Source organism: Suricata suricatta, chromosome 8 (assembly GCF_006229205.1).
Source record: "Suricata suricatta isolate VVHF042 chromosome 8, meerkat_22Aug2017_6uvM2_HiC, whole genome shotgun sequence".
NCBI lineage: Eukaryota > Metazoa > Chordata > Mammalia > Carnivora > Herpestidae > Suricata > Suricata suricatta.
Window position 1 is genome coordinate 133,455,217 of NC_043707.1, and position 19,388 is coordinate 133,474,604.

At 55.6% G+C, this 19,388-nt stretch overlaps 4 protein-coding genes across 7 annotated transcripts in view; 1 reads left to right on the top strand and 3 right to left on the bottom strand.

Moving 5' to 3' along the window:
* The window catches only part of DRAXIN (dorsal inhibitory axon guidance protein), a 31,751-nt gene extending 25,032 nt beyond the window's left edge, over window positions 1-6,719 (bottom strand). The window contains exon 1 of the mRNA XM_029949772.1: window positions 6,528-6,719. The gene's annotated coding sequence lies outside the window, so the exon portion shown is untranslated. The remainder of the gene's footprint in view (window positions 1-6,527) is intronic.
* Window positions 1-12,554, top strand: part of MAD2L2 (mitotic arrest deficient 2 like 2) — a 12,763-nt gene extending 209 nt beyond the window's left edge. The window contains exons 1-9 of one of the 3 annotated variants that reach the window (XM_029949783.1): window positions 6,959-7,015; window positions 7,460-7,511; window positions 7,606-7,724; window positions 8,735-8,806; window positions 9,370-9,470; window positions 10,578-10,672; window positions 11,006-11,079; window positions 11,861-11,953; window positions 12,200-12,554. In XM_029949783.1, the coding sequence (XP_029805643.1) occupies window positions 7,472-7,511; window positions 7,606-7,724; window positions 8,735-8,806; window positions 9,370-9,470; window positions 10,578-10,672; window positions 11,006-11,079; window positions 11,861-11,953; window positions 12,200-12,241 (636 nt within the window). In that variant the 5' untranslated portion in view covers window positions 6,959-7,015; window positions 7,460-7,471 and the 3' untranslated portion in view covers window positions 12,242-12,554. Of the gene's footprint in view, window positions 1-6,958; window positions 7,016-7,459; window positions 7,512-7,605; window positions 7,725-8,734; window positions 8,807-9,369; window positions 9,471-10,577; window positions 10,673-11,005; window positions 11,080-11,860; window positions 11,954-12,199 lie in introns of those variants that run through there. The other 2 variants (XM_029949784.1, XM_029949785.1) reach the window with 2 other exon arrangements.
* On the bottom strand, window positions 11,649-19,364 carry FBXO6 (F-box protein 6). Of its 2 annotated transcripts, none has more exons than XM_029949781.1 (7): window positions 19,223-19,362; window positions 16,938-17,233; window positions 14,957-15,083; window positions 14,399-14,494; window positions 13,354-13,489; window positions 12,939-13,122; window positions 11,649-11,779 (listed from the first exon to the last, which is right to left on the bottom strand). In XM_029949781.1, the coding sequence occupies exons 2-7, from the start codon at window positions 17,200-17,202 to the stop codon at window positions 11,739-11,741; spliced, it is 849 nt and encodes a 282-aa protein (XP_029805641.1). In that variant the 5' UTR covers window positions 17,203-17,233; window positions 19,223-19,362; the 3' UTR covers window positions 11,649-11,738. The 2 variants fall into 2 exon arrangements, with proteins under 2 accessions (XP_029805641.1, XP_029805642.1); XM_029949782.1 differs by having other exon boundaries at window positions 11,667-11,779; window positions 12,929-13,122; window positions 19,223-19,364.
* Window positions 17,215-19,388, bottom strand: part of LOC115300157 (F-box only protein 44) — an 8,853-nt gene continuing 6,679 nt past the window's right edge. Inside the window, exon 5 of the mRNA XM_029949776.1 lies at window positions 17,215-17,233. The gene's annotated coding sequence lies outside the window, so the exon portion shown is untranslated. The remainder of the gene's footprint in view (window positions 17,234-19,388) is intronic.

Sequence of the window (19,388 nt, forward strand, 5' to 3'; positions counted from 1 at the left end):
CCGGGCGAGGCGGGCCCACTTCTGCCGGTGCGTAAGAGCCACCTCGGCGCTGCCCGGAGCGCGTGGGACGGGCGGGGCGCGGGCAGCGGTGGCGCATCTGGACGGCCCTGCCGGGAGCGGGCGACAAAGGGCCGCGGCAGGGGTCCCTGGCGGACCCAACAATGGATCGGAGCTGAGCGCTCAGCTGCAGCCGCGTCTGGCTGGGCTGGGGCCGGCCAGTCCCCAAAAGGATTATTCCGCCCTGGCTGTCAAATGGGACGGAAGAAATGCCCGGTGCGAGGGAGGCGGGACGGGGCACCGCGGAGCCTTTGTAGCCTCGGAAAGTGCGCGGAGCGGGAGGCGGTGTTCTAGGACAAGTCGCTCTTCCTTGTGGGAGTATAGGGGTCTTCAACCCGTTACCAGGTGTGAATCCTGGGCCTTGACGGCCACACTCGTGTGTTTCCCCCGCTACACACCCTGGGCGGGAAGGGAGAGATACAGTCCTCTTACCCAACACGCGCACCACACACACACACACACACACACACACACACACGCGCGTGCGCGCGGTCTTCATCGCCACGCCCCGTCCAAAGTCCGAGTGATGCTCCCTAGCCCGGCCCAGCTGGGACAAAGCCAGCCCCCAGGGCCGGCTCATCCATCACCGCGTGGGGCGCCGCGTCCTGAAGACCCTGGGAGTCCGGGAATGCTGTGATGAGTCCCACGGTCCTCATAACTCACGGCGGGGTCAGTGGGGCCACAGGCACTGCAGAGATCAAAGAGCTGTTGGGTGGGACCCGGCGCTCGGGAATCGGGAGTTTCTCCTGGAGCCCAGAGTGCGCCCAGCGACTTCCATTTCGATTGTATTCCTTTTCCTCCAGAGCACAGCAGTTCTGGCTCAGAGGATTAAGGAACTCCTTTCTTTGGTCAGGCCAGATGCCTGGGCTTATCAGCCTCATTCCTGGTCACCTTTGGCAATGTCCTAACCTCTCTGAGCTCATCATCCCTAACCCTTAGGGTTCAAGGATTCATTTCAGTGCAAGGAGAGAACGTTCCTGGGGGCCTGGCCCCATGGGAAATACTCTAGAAAAATTACCTGCTATAGTTCTGTATGCCTAACGGGCACCAGGATCTACTGGGTTTTGAGCAGAGTAGAGGCATTACCTGACTTAGGCTTTAACTAATTCACTCCAATTCCTACAGTTGGGAGCAGATTTCAATAAGCCATGGACCAAGCCAGGGAGACAAGGAACTGTGGCGGGGAAGAGGTGATGTGGCGTGGAGGAGGGGTATGTGTGTGTGGGGGGGCATGATTCTCCTTTTCAGGAATGAAACTGTGGCCAGGCATGCGCCGGAGACTGGTTGGAATGTTACTGCTCTGGCTGTGTTCACCAGTGGGGCCATCTTTTGCTATGACTGCTGCTCTCTGGGTTGTCACAGAATGACACATCGAGAAAAGATCGATGTCAGGAGAGGCCTAGACTCCTCTCCCATCCTGGTTTTGGTGACTTTGGACCTCCGTGTCCCTAGAGTTGTATGGCCAAAGTAGAAACTCCTCAAATATCCACCAGCTGATGAATGGATAGACACAGTGTGCTGGACCCACACAATGGAATATTTGGCCATAAAGGGATGAAGTGCCACTACGGGCCACAGGGCGCAGGTGAATCTTGAAAACATTATGCCGAGTGAAACAAGCCAGGCGTAAAAGGCCACATGGTGTATGATGTAGACGGAATGTTCAAGAGAGGCAAGCCCATGGAGACAGGAAGTAGATTAGCGGTTGCCTGGGAATGGGGGGGGGGTAAAGTTCTTTTTGGAATAATGAAAGTGTTCTGGAATTAGGTGGTGGTGATTGAGGCAAAACTCACTAAAAACCACTACACTGCATATTTAATTCTATTATTTTTTTTAATTAAAAAATTGTATTTACTATTTATTTACTTTTGAGAGAGGCAAAGTGCAAGCAGGGAAGGGGCAGAGAGGGAGACATAGAATCTAAAGCAGGCTCCAGGCTCCGAGCTGTCAGCACAGAGCCCAGTGCAGGAATCGAACCCACGAACTGCGAGATCATGACCTGAGCCAAAGTCAGACGCTCAACTGACTGAGCCACCCAAGTGCCCCATAAACTGCGTATTTTAAATGGTGAACTTTATGGTTTGTGAAATACATCTCAATAAACCAGGTTTTTGTTTTTTTTTTTTTTTTTTAAATAGTGAGCTGCATCAAGGGTTCTTACCCTGTGGTCTGGGATGGCTTCAGAGGGCCCAGGAATGCCTGAAATTAGGGAAGGCATTCCATGTCTATGGGTGGAGGTTCTCAGTTTAAGAAGGGATGATTTGTTTTAAAAATGTTTTTTAATGTTTATTTATTTTTGATAGAGACAGAGCATGAGTGGGGTAGGGGCAGAGAGAGAGGGAGACACAGAACTGAAGCAGGCTCCAGGCTCTGAGCTGTCAGCACAGAGCCTGATTTGCGGCTCGAACTCAGACTGTGAGATCATGACCTGAGCCCAAGTCAGATGCCCAACCGACTGAGCCACCCAGGTGCCCCAAGAAGGGATGATTTGTTAGGTCCCCCTCCTGACCAAAAAGGGGTCAGTAACATTGGGGAGTCAGCAATACACTGGGGAGGGAATGTCGTGTGTGGGCTCTGCCCTGATGGGCTAAGCTCAGGGCCCCGGTTTGGGTCTGAGGTCAGCTGTGGATCTGGGGGGCTGTATAGGTCAGCCTCACACCAGAAGGCCAGGTGAGAGAGGGTGGAGCTGAGGGAGGGCCATGCTCCCTGGTCTTTAGGCATCTCTGGCAGGGGAGATGCATGTCCTCCGTAGGGCCCTTGGGGACTGCCTTGGGAAATGGAGATGGGGAGGGGGCGCAGTTGAAGGTGTTTTAGATGGGGTTTTGAAAAGCATGGTGGCCAGTCCAGAGTGTTCTAGGGCCTTAGACAGTGTGGGCGGATCTTACTATCATTGCCACAATAGCACTAATTGTGCATTTATGTGCCAGGCATTGTGCATTATATATATATGTATATTTAATTTTTTAACATTTATTCATTTTTGAGACAGAGCATGAGTGGGGGAGGGGCAGAGAGAGAGGGAGAAACGGGGTCTGAAGCAGGCTCCAGGCTCTGAGCTGTCAGCACAGAGCCTGGCCCAGGTCTCAGACCCACGAACCGCAAGATCATGACCTGAGCTGAAGTCAGACGCTTAACTGACTGAGCCACCCAGGCCCCCCTATATATATATTTTTTTTTAAGTTTATTTATTTATTTTGAGAGAGACAGAGACAGCACAAGTGGGAAAGAGGTGGAGAGAGAGGGAGAGAGAGAACCGCAAGCAGGCTCTGCACCGCCAGCGCAGAGCCTGATGCGCGGCTTGAACCTATGTTTCTGTGAGATCATGACCTGAGCGGAAACCAAGAGTTGGATGCTTAACCGACTGAACCGCCTAGGTGCCCCTGTGCGCTTTATATTTTTACAAACATCTCACTTGTTCCCCCTTTAACCCTATGGAATCGGTGCTCCCATTATCTCATTTTACAGGTGAGGAAACAACTTCAGAGAGGGAAGGGACCCACAGCTGGTCAAGGAGGGGCGGTGGGGAAAGAGCACGTTAGAGATTCGAGGAGCCTGGGGGGTGCAGCGGGCGGGTCGTGAGCATTCCCCAGCTCTTGCTTCAGTTTTGACAGCAGCGTTTTTGCACACTGCCTGTAGTTCAAGCACTGAAATCAGACGTCTTTGTTCTCATTCAGAATAAGTAGGATTCAAGACAGGCAAATGGCAGGGAGCCACTGTCCGCCATCATTGGTTTCATCTGTTCTTTCTTTCATTAATTCATTTACTTGCACTCACTGAGAACCTGTATAGGGCCAGGCACTGGGGGAGGGGCTGGACCAAAAGGGTAAATGAGGCTGAGTCTCTCTCTGCTCAGGAAGTGTTCCAAATGGCTGTGTGTTTGAACATCGGGGTGCCAGTGGGACCGTTACCAGGCTCTATGTGGCTGACTCTCTGTGGCTCCCCCGACTCTCCTGTGTTTGGTGTCTTAGGACACTTAGGCAGGGACGGGATGAATGATCTGTCACGTGATCAGACAGGTGGGTATGGGGAGGCCTTGGCAGCATCTTAGGGGTCTGGATACTTCATTGCCTGTTGTCTTGCCCAGTTCACTCACTGCGTGTTTGTTCAGTGAACTCTGGGAATCCTCCTTTGCCCATGCACGCCTGGGTCTTTGCAAGACTTTCTTACATCTTGCTTTCTCTTAGTTTCAATTTAAATGTCTCTTGGGAGTGATTTTCTTTCTGTCCTCATTACAGACCCTCAGGGACCTGCTCCAGTTGGCAAATCAGCTCTCTCTCCTCCTAAACATCCATCCTTTCCTCCCAGATGCCCTCCTACATATTGTCATTATGGTGAAAAATATGCAAATAACTTGGAAAAACAGTCTCCCAGCAAATGGGTATTCAAAAATGTAATAAATTAACCCCATAATGTAATCTTGGTCCCAAGACTATCCATCATTCTGATGTGCTCAAGATCTAGAAACCCAGATGCCGCAGAGCCCTATGGATACAAATGACAGATGAGCCCCCTCCCGCCTCTCCAGCTTCTTGGCCCCCATGGAACCCAAGGCCATCAGAGGTTTAGGGAACATCTGTCCAGCCTGTTCATTTAAAAAACGAGGAGACAGAGGCCTTTTTGGGGTGAGGGGTCAGATCAGTTTGAATCCCTCCTCATCTGTCTCCCAGCCTGTCTTCCTCCGCTTGTGGATGACTCGGAATCCAAAGCCCCAAATGTAGGCTTTTTGCCTATGGGTTTCTAGTTGACAAGGCAGGTACCGCAGTGTCAAAGGCTCTAGGGACTTCCTCGCTTTCTGCATTTGAAAAATGTTGAGTGTTGGGTTGTATGTCTGCCAAGGTCTCTCTGAAGTTCGTTAGCTCTGTGTGTCAGGGGACCTACAGGTGGCTTGCACTGTGTCCTCTCAGGGCAGGGCGCTAAGGCGAGGGGTCTGGCATGAGTCTTCATGTCGCTCACATTGTACCCCATGGGAGTAGCTTGACTCGGAGTTTCCCAGCCCAGGAACCACTCCCAAGAAACCCTTTACAAGAAATTGCGCCCCCCCCTCCCCCCGCAGGACTGCCACTTCCTGTCACCAATGGACAAGCTGCCTGAACAGCCTCCTGGGGGGTGGGGGGCAAAGAAGGACTCTTGCTTTCTCCAGGGCCAAAGTGTCCATAATGATTAAATCTCAAGGAGTCAGGGGACACTGTTTACAAGCCGGTGAGCTGGTTAACTGGCTCTGTGTGGTAACGGTCCTCTCCTACATGGCACGGTATGGGCAGGGTCGCCAAGTCTTGAGAAGGGCTGCTATGCCACCGGCTGCAACAATCCCTGAAATAAACCATCTATCCCTTTGGGTTAAGTGTGGAAATGGTGTGAAATGCAGACTTTCTTTGGGAGCAGCCCAAACCACTGTGGCAATTCCCATACCTTTTTTCAGGGTCCCTGGGGAACTTGTTAAAGGGCCCATATCCTGCTTTGCACCCAGACTGGGTTCAGTAGGTCAGAGAGGCCTGGGTTCCAGGAGTTTAATGGGCTCCCCAGGGATTCTGATGCAGATTTCCAAGGATTGCTTTGAGAAGTGCTTTGCTGATGTTCCTGGCTTAATGGGCCAAGTTACTTATTCGCTTTCTTGTTCCTATCCCATTGGAAGTGGGCAAATGCAGGTTTGAAGGCATCCGGAGTGAAAAGGGGTGTGGGTCTCCAATACTGACCTGTAATTGATAAACATTCCTGGCTAGATCTGTGTACCTACAGGTGGGAGTGACTCCTAACAAGCTCTTCTGTCTCTAGAGGTCAGAGTCAAGGTCCCCAGGCTTCTGGTCCTGATTTGTTGCCTATAACTCTACTGCAACTTCTCTGACTCTAGTTTTCCCACCTGTAAAATAAAGGGGCTGAAAATAAGTTGAAGCCCTGGAGCCAACTTTGAAGTCAGAACTGGGTTTGTATTCCAGTTGTGTGATTTGGGAAAATTAGGGAACATCTCTGAGCCTGTTTGCCATCTGTAAAGTGGGGCTGTAAATAATGGGTGCTTAGCTCCTAGGGTTAATGAGGGAATTAAAGAAATCAGTGCTTGATAGAGAGTAAGTGTTCAATCCATGTTAGTGATTATTTTAATATTAATATTTTTATCTCCCAAGGGGCCTCTCAGCCCTTTCAGAGTCCATGTCTATAGGGGATTCCAGAAGGAAGACAACTCCTCACGTCCCTTCCCTCAATAGATGTGTGATTTGGGAAGGTTACTTCACCCTTCTGAACCTCGTTTGGCTCATCTATAAAATGGGGACAATCATAGTAACTGTCCCACGGAATTGTTTTGAGGATTTAGTGGGATAATCCACGAGCACACTTAGCCTGGTGCCTGGCACACGGCTGGAGCCCTGTAAAGGTCAGGTACCACCATGATGCTTGGGCCCGGGAGGTTTTACCTTCCTGGGAGGTAAACCTAGGCTGCATTTAGTTTCTGGGTGAGGGCGGGGATGAGGGCGTACCTGGTGCTACCCGTCTTCCTCTGTCCCCGCCCCGGAGCCGGCGGATTCTCTTTCGGTTGGGCAGCTGAGGTCCGGGGATGGTGACTCTGCAGCTAGCAGTAGGTGTCGCTGTCTCTAAGTCCCCAGCTGTACCCTCCACCTGGTCCTCACCAGCAACACCTATCCGCTCCCTCCCAACGCTTCCCAAAGCGAGACAAATGCCCCGGGGAGCAAAATACGTGGCGATCTGATGTGGAGAGCGAAGGTGTCTTTTTTCGCGCCCACCCCGAGCCAAAGGGAGGCTGTGCCGCGCAGTCTCCGCTTCTCCCGCCGAGGGCCCTGCTCCTCCCAAGCCCCGCCCCTCCGGCTGCCTCTCCTTCCCGCCCCCGGGTTGGCTGCGCGGGGAAAGTAGGCGTGGCCGGAGGCGGTCACAAGGACCTGTCCGAGCTCCGCGGAAGTCTCGGAGCAGAGTCCAGGCCGCTGGTGCGGCGGTAGGCGCGAGTGGTCGGGTCGGTGGTTCCCCGCGCCGGGGGAGGGGAGAGGGGCGGGGTTCCCTCTCTGGAGCTTTCCGGCCAAGCGGAGGGTGGTGTCTTATTCCAGCCCAGTTTCGTTCCCAGCGCGTCCCGCTTTGCGCTCGCGGGCCTAGGCAACCGCCGTTCCCTCTGCGGCCGTGCCCTTTATGCGGGCACGGCCCTGGCCTTTCCTCCTCCCACCCTCCGAGGCGGCAGGGCGAGGGGCCAGTAGACAGGCTGATCGGGGCGCAGCTAATGTCCCCGAGCTATGACGCCAGCGTGGGAGGTCCCTTCTAGCTGCTCTGATTCTGTGTGAAGAGGCAGGGGGAAGGCGTCCTGCCCCGATTCCCACCAGACGGAGGGGAGGGGCGGTGGAGGCGAGCGCACCCTGCGGCTGCCTGGACCCTTAGAACCAGCCCCCACTCCTGCCCCACCCCCTAGGTGGCGGTGAGGATGACCACACTCACGCGACAGGACCTCAACTTTGGTCAAGGTAGGGAGGCTGGACCTGCGGACCCGGGGTTGGGGGCGAGGGAGGGCCTGGGTCGGCGGGCTTCCCAAGCTCACCGGCTTCAGCCCCCTCACAGTGGTGGCCGATGTGCTCTGCGAGTTCCTGGAGGTGGCCGTGCACCTCATCCTCTACGTGCGCGAGGTCTACCCGGTGGGCATCTTCCAGAAGCGTAAGAAGTACAACGTGCCTGTCCAGGTGAGCCCCCACCTTTGGTTACCCGCGAACCTCAAGGTGGGTAGAGAGTGGATTTTTGAACTCTCCTCCGCTTTCAGGCTAAGTCCCTTCACTCCCCAGCGGCCTGACCTGGCCTTTCAGTTCCTAGCCATCACTGCGGAGGACTTTTTTTTTTTTTTTTTTCCATCTCTTTGAACTGGGAGTTCCCCTTGCCTCAAGTTAGGGACCAGACCCTGGGGTTAGAGTTGCCCCTGGGGCATGGTTGTATTTTAAAGAGCTCCTGAGACTGGTGAACGGTTGGTTTGGGGAGGTGATTCCTGTAAATGTCAGGTACCCCTGCTCTCTGCCCTCATTTGTAATGGGTTGTTTTAGGTTAAAAAGCAGACAACGCAGTAAACGAAGGCTACCCTGTCCCCAGTCTCTAGAAGTGCTGGCCTCTTAGAAGGCACTCAGTAAACATGAGAATAAATGAATGACCCAGTACTGGAAGGTGGTGGAAGCTTGAAGGATATCCGAGGAAAAGGGAAAAAAGAATGGCATTTACTGTGCACTCACTGTGTAGTATGGATTTTCTCACTACTCATCACATTTTCTTTATGAGATCTGCCACAGATGAAGTAATTAAGGCTCAGAGAAGTTAAGTGATTTACCTGGGACCACATAGCACTTAGTCCCGGATTCTCAAATTTTGAAAGTTGATTAAATTTTTGAATCCCTTGTCTGGGAAAAATGCCTGGATGCTCAAATACACACACAGCTTAGGGACTCCTCAGCCTCTGGAGAACCCCACGGACCCCACGTTAGAAACCCCTGATGCTGTATTAAGTGCTAATGTTGAGACTGAATTCTTATCTTCTACCTTCCGTGTGGATAATGTGCAGTTCTTAGCCCCATGATGGGAAGTCGGTCCCCTGGGTAGGAAGCCCTAAGGAACTGCTGGCCTCTGTCCCTGGGCTCCTGGAGGTAGGGGTGTTGGGTGGGTTTCCCGTTGGCGCTTCGGGCCTCACCAGCCGTCATGGGGTTGTGCGCAGATGTCCTGCCACCCGGAGCTGAACCAGTATATCCAGGACACCCTGCACTGTGTCAAGCCACTCCTGGAGAAGGTGAGGGCGCCAGGTTCCCCAGCCTACTTCACTCCCAGTCTGCTGCTCCAGTCTTCCAGGACAGGGTGATGCTGGGACCATGCGGGGGGTCCCTATGACTCTATATCCAAGAGCTTGTGTCCTGCACCCTGGAGACCACCCCCTGCCCAAGGACAGATCTTGAGGCCACATTCAGGGTGTGCTGGGCCCCAGAGCCCTATTTTGGAGATGCCCAAGTGGGGCCTGCCCCAGAGGGTTCTGGGTTCTTTTCACATTTGTTTCTCTCGCTGCCCCCAAGCTCTGTCTGGGCTTGCTCCCGGCAGGTTTCTATTGTGTCCCGCTCTCTGAGATGTCCTGGGACCCCCATGGGGCCCAGCCACTCTCTCCCCTCTCAGTCTGTACCACGCCATGTCAGGCGGTGCCTACTTGAAGTTCTCAGACCTCCTTCCAGGTGCTCAGGGACCCTCAGCCCAGAAGCTGAGAAGGGCTGTGAGTGTGCCCTTCCCGTCCTTTCTTGGGCAGGGGGAGGGGGTGGTGCTGGGTGGGCCTCCTGGGTCTGGAGTAGTGGATTCCTGCCCTTGCAGAATGATGTGGAGAAAGTGGTGGTGGTAATTTTGGACAAAGAGCACCGCCCAGTGGAGAAATTCGTCTTTGAAATCACCCAGCCTCCACTGCTGTCCATCAGGTAAGCTTCCTGTCCGCGGACTGCCAGCTGCCTGGCTGGTACGGATCCTTAGAAATAGCCCCCATACTCACCTCTTTAGGGCAGCCCTTGAATTCCTCAGCGGGGTCTGTGTTCTCAGGTGCCTACTTGGCTGCACCAAGCCACTTCTCTCCCCTCCTGCCTTTTAGAACCCCTCTGAAAGTCCACTTCCTCCAGGAAGCTCGGTAAGGAGGAGAATGACAAGGAACGCCATCCTAACATGGTTGGCTGCCCAGTGGTCTTCATGTGCCTTCTGTGAGGTCCACACCTGGAAAATCATAGAGTTGCTGAATGGCTAGTCCCAACCTCCTTTTATAGATGGAGAAACCAAGGACCAGAGAGATGACGTGAACCATTCAGGGTCACCCAGATGGCAGCAGAACAGGGACACAGACCCAGTTTTCTGACTTCCTAGTCAAGCGTCCAGTCCATAGTCAACCAGAAGTTGACCTTGGGCAAGCGTGTGGGCTGCTCAGCTGCTGGTTTCCTGTGGCGAGGTCAGGGCACTGTTATCTCTTCCCACTTGCTGTGTAGCCTCAGGCCAGCCCTTTCCCTTCCTGGCTTGGTGTCCTGGGGTATGGAGAGGCTAGGGCTGTATTCTTGTTCTCAGACCAGGCTGCATGTTAGAACTGCCCATGGGGGCTCACTGTGCCCCATTTGGCCTTAGTTTGGGATGGGCTTAGCATGGGACTCAGCATTTTTTTTAAAGCTTATTTATTTATTATTTTGAGACAGAGCACAAGTGGTGGAAGGGCAGAGAAAGAGGGTGAGAGAATCCCAGGCAGGCTCTGCACTGTCAGTGCAGAGCCCCATGTGGGGCTTTAACTCACAAAATGCAAGATCGTGACCTGAGCTGAAGTTGGACGCTTAACTGACAGAGCCAGCCACCCAGGTGCCCCATTCAGCATTGGTTTTAAACTCTCCAGATGGTTTTAACTGTGTCCATAGGATAGGCAGCCAAGCCCTCCGAAGCCCACACACTCAGAAGCAGAGAGGGCCCCTGGACCCCAAGGTCTGTTTCCAGGGTTGATTGCCCGCAGGTGGGAAGGGCCACCAGTGTGATGGGAGACCCTCCTTTTCTCCTTCCAGCTCAGATTCCCTGTTGTCTCATGTAGAGCAGCTGCTCCGAGCCTTCATCCTGAAGATCAGTGTGTGTGATGCTGTCTTGGACCACAACCCCCCAGGTGTGCTTACCCCCACCCTGTTCTTGGGTGTTTCCGTGGCTACCTTGGCTTGGTCTGCAGTCTCAGGTCCCTACTGTGTTGTATCAAGCCACCCGTCTTCCTTCTTGTGTTTTAGAAACTCTCTGAAAGCCCGCCTCCTCCAGGAAGTTACTCTGATTGACTCCACCGGGGTTCAGTCTCGCTATGGACTGTGCCTTGTCTTAGCACTTGGTTTATACTTTTCTCCCCCGGTGGGGGTGGGGGGGTAGCTGCTGAGCCTGGGAGTGGGGAAGAGGCTCTGTTCAGTGGCTGGCATGCGATGGCCCAGCCTTGACCAGACCCTTCCTTCTTTAGGCTGTACCTTCACAGTCTTAGTGCACACGAGAGAAGCGGCCACCCGCAACATGGAGAAGATTCAGGTCATCAAGGTGAGAAGAGACCTGCCTGGGAGGGGGTGCAGGGAGATGGTGGAGGGCTTTGAAAGCAAGATGCTACAGTTCTTTTTATTTTTTATTTATTTAAAAAAAATTTTTAACGTTTATTTTTGAGAGAGAGACACACAAGAGTGTGAGTGGGGGAGGGTCAGAGAGAGAGGGAGACAGATTCAGAAGCAGACTCCAGGCTCCGAGCTGTCAGCACAGAGCCTGACGCGGGGCTTGAACCCATGAACCATGAGATCATGACCTGAGCTGAAGTTGGCCACTTAACCGACTGAGCCACCCAGGCGCCCCAAAATGCCACAGGTCTGAGCAGGCAGGGGTTTGCCGATAGCGCACTCATAACCTTGTTTACGGCAGTGCCTGGTACACAGAAGGTTTTTGTTGTGTGAACCGTGTGGCTACGTGCTTGTCATGACCCTGCCTGGGCACTCTGTGCTGAGAGGACGGAGCCTTGTCCTGGGGCTGCCAGCTCCGTGGTGGTTCTCAAGAGAGGGCGGCAGTGGGGGTAAGGTCTGGAGGTCTTCGCCCACCAGTTTCCAACTTGGTGTTTGGATCTTGTGAAATCGCCTGGGTTCCCAGCCCAGCTTGGAGCTACGGGCTTGGCCTCTTGGATGGAGGAACTGGGAATCTGCATTCCTGGTCGTTCCTTAGTGATCCTGATGTTCAATGAAGTCTGAGGACCCTGGCTCTGGAGAGGGAGTGGGTAGCAGAGTGAGGACAGGCCACAGTCCAACCCCCTTCCACCCACTTCCCTTGGTCCCCACCCTAGGACTTTCCCTGGATCTTGGCAGATGAGCAGGATGTCCACATGCACGACCCTCGACTGATACCACTAAAAACGATGACATCAGACATCTTAAAGGTGAGCTGCACGGGGACCTGGTAAACTTCACTGAGGGTATGCTGGGGGGGGCGGGGCTTGCCCAAGGCTAATGGCTCAGACGAGATGACCAAGGAATGGTTGGCCTAAGGCTCCAAGCTTCCTCTCCCATAACCCATGGCTGTGCCCCACCGTTGGCAGAAATCTGTCTGCCTGGGGCATGTGGGCCCTCCTGAGGACATGCCCTGGCCGTGCTCCTGACCTTGGCGGTTTATTCCTGTCTACTAGATGCAGCTCTACGTGGAAGAGAGAGCTCACAAAAGCAGCTGAGGGTGTGATGCTCCGATCATGGATGCAACAACTGTGGGACACTGGGGGCCCCCAGCCTGGGGCGGTGCTGTGGGAGCCCCCTGCCCCCCCCCCCCCCAATCCAAGTGCTCTTATTGCCTCTGTGTATGGACCGCCCACTCTCCGGCCTGGCGCTGCTCAGGTCTGGTTGCCTTCACGGAGGAATTTTCCCTGGGGAGGGCAGGGAAGGATGCTGGGACCTGGATTTCTTGGCTTCCTAGGGTGTGGCTGGCCACCACTGTCTGTCTCCAATACTGTGCTGTGAGCTGTTTCAATAAAGAGCCCCACGGGCTGAGCCGGGCTGTCACTAACTGGAGAGGGGCCGGAGCAGCCAAGTTAACCTGGGAGGAGGGGCTGCTTCTCTGCCAAAGTGCCAGGGACCCCTCTACCCACCCCTAGACCCAACCCCAGGCTGGTTTTACTGAAAACATTGTGACAAACCATCAGAGTACAGGACGGGGGGTTCCCACACCCTGGTGGGTTTGCCCAAGGTTGGAACGAACTGGGGCAAGAGCTCCAGGGGCAGGGGCCCTCACTGCCTGCTACAGGCTCCACCGGAGGGGACCTTTGGCAGTCGGTTGGCCCAGACAGAGGACGGATGAATGGCTATCAAATGACAGACTGTCAGAAGGACCTTCTGGGGTGAGGGATGGAGGGCAAATGAACAACCTTCTCCTACCCCTCTGTGGTCTCGGGCTGAGCAGTGCAGGGGGCCGGCTCCCAGCCATCTTCGGGCTGATAATGATGCTGCTATTGGTGACACGGGGCCCGTACCAGCCTGCCCAGAACTGGGTGTCCTTGCCCCCGTGCTGGAAGAGGATGTGGCGGACGCCCGGAGGGTAATCTGAGAAAGTGTAGGAGACCTGGGGGGTGGGGAGAAGCAGAAGTGATTGCCAGGCCTGGGGAAGGGACAAGAAGGGGTGACCACTCTGCTGGAGCGGGGAAGGGAGGAGCCAGGTGCTGCAGGGGAGAGTCACTGGGGCTGGAGGGCAGGGGAGCTGGGGGCATTCCATGCCCTGAGGCTGCCCCTTGTTTCTCTGCTGTCGTGGCCGTGAGAGAAGCAGGTGGTGAGTGGTGAGCGGGTGAGGCCTCACCTCATTCCACGTGGCATCGTTCCATTGATCGATGGTCACGGGCGGGGGCTCGAAGGAGGCGAGGACGATGTAGTCAGCTGAGACCAGGTGTACCCGGATGCGGTAGGTACAGCCGCAGTCTGCCCTGGCGGCGAACCTGGGGGAGGGTGGGGCTCAGGACTGCGCACCCCAAGACAGAAGGCAGCCCTGGAGGCAGGCAGGCAGCAGCCCCACAAACTGGAGCTCTGAGTCGGAGTTCCCTGCTCTGCCCGCTGGTTTCATTGCTCCCTCGGCCCTACTGTGCCCCTGGGGTAAACAGTCTGTCTGTGCCCGGCCACGCTTACCCCCACGGAGCAAAGTGGCAACCCTTTTGGGTGTCCTCTCAATGTCTCTTTAACACAGCAAAAGGCTCTCTACAGATAAACGCCTGGGCTGTGGGAGCTGTGTCACCTGTTTGTCATAGTGGGTCAGACTGGGATTTGGTGGAAATTCAAGGGGTGGGCTGTGTGATGGGGGCTAGTACGGAGCTCACCCTCTGCTCAGCCCTGCCGTCCACCCCTCTGCAGTTCTGCATGCCCCTCCAACCCCATCCACCTTTAGAGTGGCGGTCCTGGGGCCTGGCTGGAATTGGGGTTCTGCCGCTGCTGCTTGGGGCCAAGCCAGAGCGTTGTGGAGCTCTGGGCACTGAGCAGGAGCCTGGGAAAGAGCTGAGGGGTGACGGGGGAGGGGAGGCAGATAGGCAGGAGGCACTGAGCAAAGTCTGGGGGGTGGGGTCCTGGTGTCTCTGCTGCTTCAGTACTTGTTTGGTGACTATCTCTGGGTCTCAGTCTCCCCATCTGAAAACTGGACTTAACACTTGCGGATGCGGGGGGCGGGGGGCAGGAAGGTCCAGATGTGCGGAATGGGTAGGTGCTGGGTCTGTCGGCAGGGGCGGTAAGGCCGGCATGGCCAGCTGTGGGGACAGCCCTGCTCCAGGACACTGTCAGGCAAAGACTGGGCACTGCCTATACATGGTCTCAGGAAGAAAAGAGGGAAGAAGGCAGAGCGTGGCCCCAGCCCTGCTCACCAGTCCTTAACCACGATGTCAGGCCGGAATGTGTCCAGAAGCTCCTCCCAGTAGCCCTCGGCCTTGAGGTCCACCAGCTGGGACTTGAGGCACATCCTATGGAGCAAAAGGAAAGGCGTACATCTGCTGGGTGCGCTCTGCACGGCCAGGACCCAGCAGTGTCCCCGGACTGCGGCGGGACTGTGGCTGGTGCCGGCCTGTGAGAAACACATGGGGGGTCTGACCCACCTGTGCCTTGGTGGCATGTGATCTCAGTCCAAGGGCCCCAAAGAGGGCACCTCCGTGAACTCATATTCCTAGACTAGGAACCTGCAGACACCCTGACTTACCCTGATCACCCAGTGGCTCCCAGTCCCCTCCTACTGCTCCCCTCTGCCCCGTGAATCCAGCCTCTGAGTCCTCCTGCTTTAGGCAGCCACAGACTCTGTGCTGGTCTGGGAACCACTTCCTCAAGCTGCAGAGAGAGGCCCTCGCTGAGGCCCGAGGTTGGCAAAAGGTGTCCTGACCCCTTCCCCCCTCTACCCCCCGGGATACTCCCAGCTCAGTTGTGTGTCTTACGCAAAAGATGTGACAAAGTACTTCTTGACTCTGGAGTCAGGAAAGTCTGTCCCGTGGTCTCCAGGGAGGCTCTCCACCTTCCAGTGGTCTCCGCCATTGGAGTCAATCCGCCAGGATGTCATATCCTCTAGGAAAAACCGACCAAGGTCAGAGTCCCCTGGGTAAAGGTGCTCCCAGGAGGGAGGAAGGGTATGAAGCAGGCTTGCTCAAGCTCCCACCTCAAGGTGGGCACCCCTCCTAAGGTGCCCTTCTTCCAACATGTCCCTACCTGTCCCCACCGTATCGGCCCTGATCTGGGACCCTCCCCACCCCCACCTTGTCCCTGACTGGCTCTACTTATAACATGAAGCTGGGAAAAAAAAAGAGAATATTACCAGAAATTCTAAACTGGCCTTTCCTTCCTTTCAAACTGTTGCTGAAGGATTCTGGGGAAATACCCAAGTACTTTCAGTTCTCAAAACACGAAGTTACCAGGGGCCTGCGATGGTACGTTTGTCTGTTCTTAATGGCTGATGTCACTTTGTCCCAACGCAGACTGCTGACGTGACTGGCATTTCCCCTGACACCCTAGCTACGTAACTGAGATCCGAGAGGGCCCGAGGACTAGTTTCTGGGTTTGCTGGTGGGTCACAGGAACCTGCTGGACCAGCTCAGAGCCTCCTCTGCCCAGGGCGGGAGGGACAGCTGTGAGGGTGGGTGTCCTCTGCATTGGTGGCCCGTAGTGACCCCATGTTCACAATCCCCCCCCAGGTTGGCCTGGCAGGTTCTGGTCTCCCTGTTCAGACCTGGCTGAGAGGACCTTAAAAGAACAGCAGTGTTTCTCTACCTTTCCAGAACAGTCACCAAGGGAGCTTTTCCAGATTGCTCTCTTGCTCCCTCTACTAGAAGCTCACACCTATTGCCTGGGTGCCCTGGGGTACCCCAGGAGAGAACCAGGGGAGCAAAACAGAAATCCAGCCGTGGGGCTGTGCCAAACGCAGGCTGCGGGCGGGCCTTGCAGAAGCTGTGTGAACTGAGCCGGCGGCCAAGCTGGGTCGCTTCGTTGTGGAATCTGGGGCAGGCAGAGAGATTGGGTGTCTGGGCCACTGTCTGTGGGGCCTCTGAGAGGGCCCCGAGGGCCCTTAGCAGTCACGGCCAGGCCCCGGCAACTGGGCAGTTCTGGATCTTCGGGGAGGACACTCCTCACGAGGCCTAATACTTCCTGTCTATAAAATGGAGCCAACCCACTTATTTGGTCAATTCCTGGGATCCTCGGGAGGGTCAAGAGCAAAAACCGACACGAAAGGGGTTCCGAGTGTACACGCTATGCCTCAGTCTGTTGCTGCCGTAGCCCCAAGAGGCCCGGTGTCTGGGATGTGGGAGGTGCTTCGTGCAGGGAGAAAAGCCACTGGCAAATACAAGAGAACGTCAGAAGCTAAATGGGGGCCTCTAGTTATGCAGTCACCTCTTGAAGTCCTTATTCCCTTCATCTGGATAACGGGATAACCCGTTATCTGTCAAGGACCTCGGTCCAGTGCCTGGCCGCAGAGGAAGCTTAGCCTGAACTCAAGAGGGGAAGGTGAACGTGTAGTTTGTTCATTCAACAAACGTTTTTCTGAGCACCTGCTATGTGAAGGCATCATTGTGGACATTGGGTGGAGAGGGGCAAGCAAGACCCACTGGGCCCCTGGACCTTGAAGTCTGTGGCAGAGGGAAAAAACAACAACAACAACAAAAACAACAACCAAGAGATAAATAAGGTAATTATAGGTAATGAAAGTGTCACGAAGAAGCTAAACAGAGTGGGTGTGATAGAGGTAGATGGTCAGGGGGTGCGGGGGCAGGGCAGGTGTCTGAACTGAGACCTGAAGAATAAGGAAGAATCAAGGGAGTGTGGGAGGGGCGTGAGAGAACATTCCACATAGTGCGGGAGCCGCGAGGGCACAGCCTCCTGAGTGTCAGGAGAGGGAGGGGACCAGCCTGGGAGCAGCGCCCAGCCTACCTTCGGCGCACGGATTGCGTAGGAGGTTCCGGCGGAGACTGCACAGAAAGAAGAAGATCTTCCAGTCGGCCACAGGCTGGTCCCAGTCCTCGGTGATGAAGCCCTCGTGCAGGCACTTGCGCTTCCAGAGGGTCACCAGGTCGATGAGGTCTCGCCAGAGGCTGCAGACCAGGCGGCAGTGCAGGAGCAGCTGGCGGGCGGGCACGTGTGTGAGCACCTCCAGCAGAATGTTCTCAGGGAGCTCATTGATGCTGACTGGGGCCATGGCTGGGGTGAGGCAGGGTGCGCACACAGGCCTGTGGGGGAGCAACACTGGTTAGGAGCCCTGACCAAGCAGGTGCACCCCTCGGATTCCCAGGGACCTAAGCCAGGGGCCCTTTAAAAAAAATTGGGGGCACCTGGGTGGCTCAGTCGGTTGAGCGTTTGGCTTTGGCTCAGGTCACGATCTCACGGTTTGTGAGTTCGAGCCCAGTGTCAGATGACCTGGAGCCCCACTTTGGGTGAACCCCACTGCTCTCTCCTTCTCCCTCTCTCTGCCCCTCGCTCACTTGTGCCCTCTCAAAAACAAAAATTGCTTAGTTCTAAGTTGTTGGACCTGGTGTCCTGGAAGACCCGGCTGAGGCCCCGCTATTGTCTGTGAGCTCTGCAGGAGTTTGTGGTGATGTGACTTTGGTGCTGGGAATTCGCTATTAGTCTGGGGATGTAATAAGGATTTTATATTTCAGGTCACTTCATTAAGTGGTGGGGTTAGTGCTGAGAAACCAACTACCTCTCCCCTGATTGCTCACTTTGGCCTGGAGGCCAGATGTGCTAAAACACCCCAATGAGAAGCATCCCCCCACCCCATTCTGGTTTGGGCATCAGGTCAGAGCCCACTTTGAAATGCTCAGAAACTGCAAAGCAGATTGAGGTAGCCTGAGCAAGACTGACTGGGTTTGAATCCTGGCCTGCAGAGGCCAGCTAGGGGAGCTGTAAAAGGAGCGGACAACCGCCCTGACCGCAGAAGGGGAGGACTCAGTACACGCACAGCACTTAGCACGGGGCCGCAGAGATGTGCTCCAGAGCACCATTATTTACACTCCTGCCGGTACAGCAAAAATCCTCCAGCAGCTGTCGTTACCCGTCCCCCCAGAGCACCTTCCTCCCTCTACATCTGAACTGCACAATGGTTCTGGGAAATGTAGTGTCACTGGCTAGCCTGGATATCCAGTTCGCTAAGGAGAGCCCCCCTAGGAGGGGAGAGAAGGCCAGCCACCCTCAGATGGGCCTTATGGGCTTTTAGGCGGAGGGAGGAGTGGTTCAGCAGGGCAGAGAACAATGAATCAGGTGCTGTACCTTACACAATAACGCCAGGGTGGGAAAAAAAACTGCGTGGCTGACTAGGTCTTCCCAAGTTTCAGAAGCAACTCTAAACAATTTTGAAAATATAGAGGTGCCTGGTGGCTCAGTAGATTAGGCTTCCGACTTTGGCTCAGGTCATGATCTCACGGTTGTGGGTTCGAGTCCCACATGGGGCTCTGTGCTGATCCCTGAGCATGGAGCCTTCAGATTCTGTGTCTTCCTCTCTCTCTGCCCCTCCCCTGCTCGCTCTCTGTCTCTCAAAATAAGATAAAGATATTTAAAAAAAAGAAAAAAAAGAAAATATGAAGCCGTCAAATTTTAAATGTTGGCAACTCCTAAAAGCACCGTCCAGGGCAAATAAAAGCTGCCGGGTGGGGGTAGGTAGGCAGGGCTCCTCACCCAGGCGTCCGGAGTCTGGTCTCCGGCTCTGGCCGCCCTTATCACTCGCACTCCCTCCCTTGGTTTCTGTACTTCGTGGGTGTCCTGCGAGGCATGACTGCGCAGGATTGGGGCAGGGAGTGAAGCCACCCCGGGGCACCTTGTGCTTCTCACGTCTCCAGCCCGAGTCGCGACCTTATCAACAACCCCTCCAGGTACTGTTGTTACCATGCCAACTTCTCTAAAGCAAAAGCTGAGGCTTGGAAAAGTTTGGTGACCGCCCGAGGCCCTGCGGGCGTGGTACTGCCCGGAGGTCCGAGATCGGCCCCGGGCAGGGCTTCGCTCCCAAACGGAACGGCCCGGAGTCGGAGCCAGGGCCCGGACGACGCGGGATCCCGCCCAGCGTGTGACCAGATACAGGCGACAGTGCCCGACGCTGCCCCTCTACCTCGCGCCGTTCCGACCGCCCACCCCGCGGTCCCCGGAGCCCCCGCCCGCTCGAGACTGCGCCGCCGGCTCAGTTAACGCCCCGCCCCGCCGGGGAACGCCGGACACCCAAGCCCTACCCGCGCCTGTCCCTCCACGCCCGTCCCCCGGGCTGGACTGCGACCTGGACGCGGGGAGCGACGCCCCGCGGGACCTGAGCTCCGGGTCAGCCGGGACCCTGCGCCTTCCGCTGCGCCTTCCGCTCTCGCCCCGCCCCGTCCTCGCGTCACGCGCCGGGCTCGGACC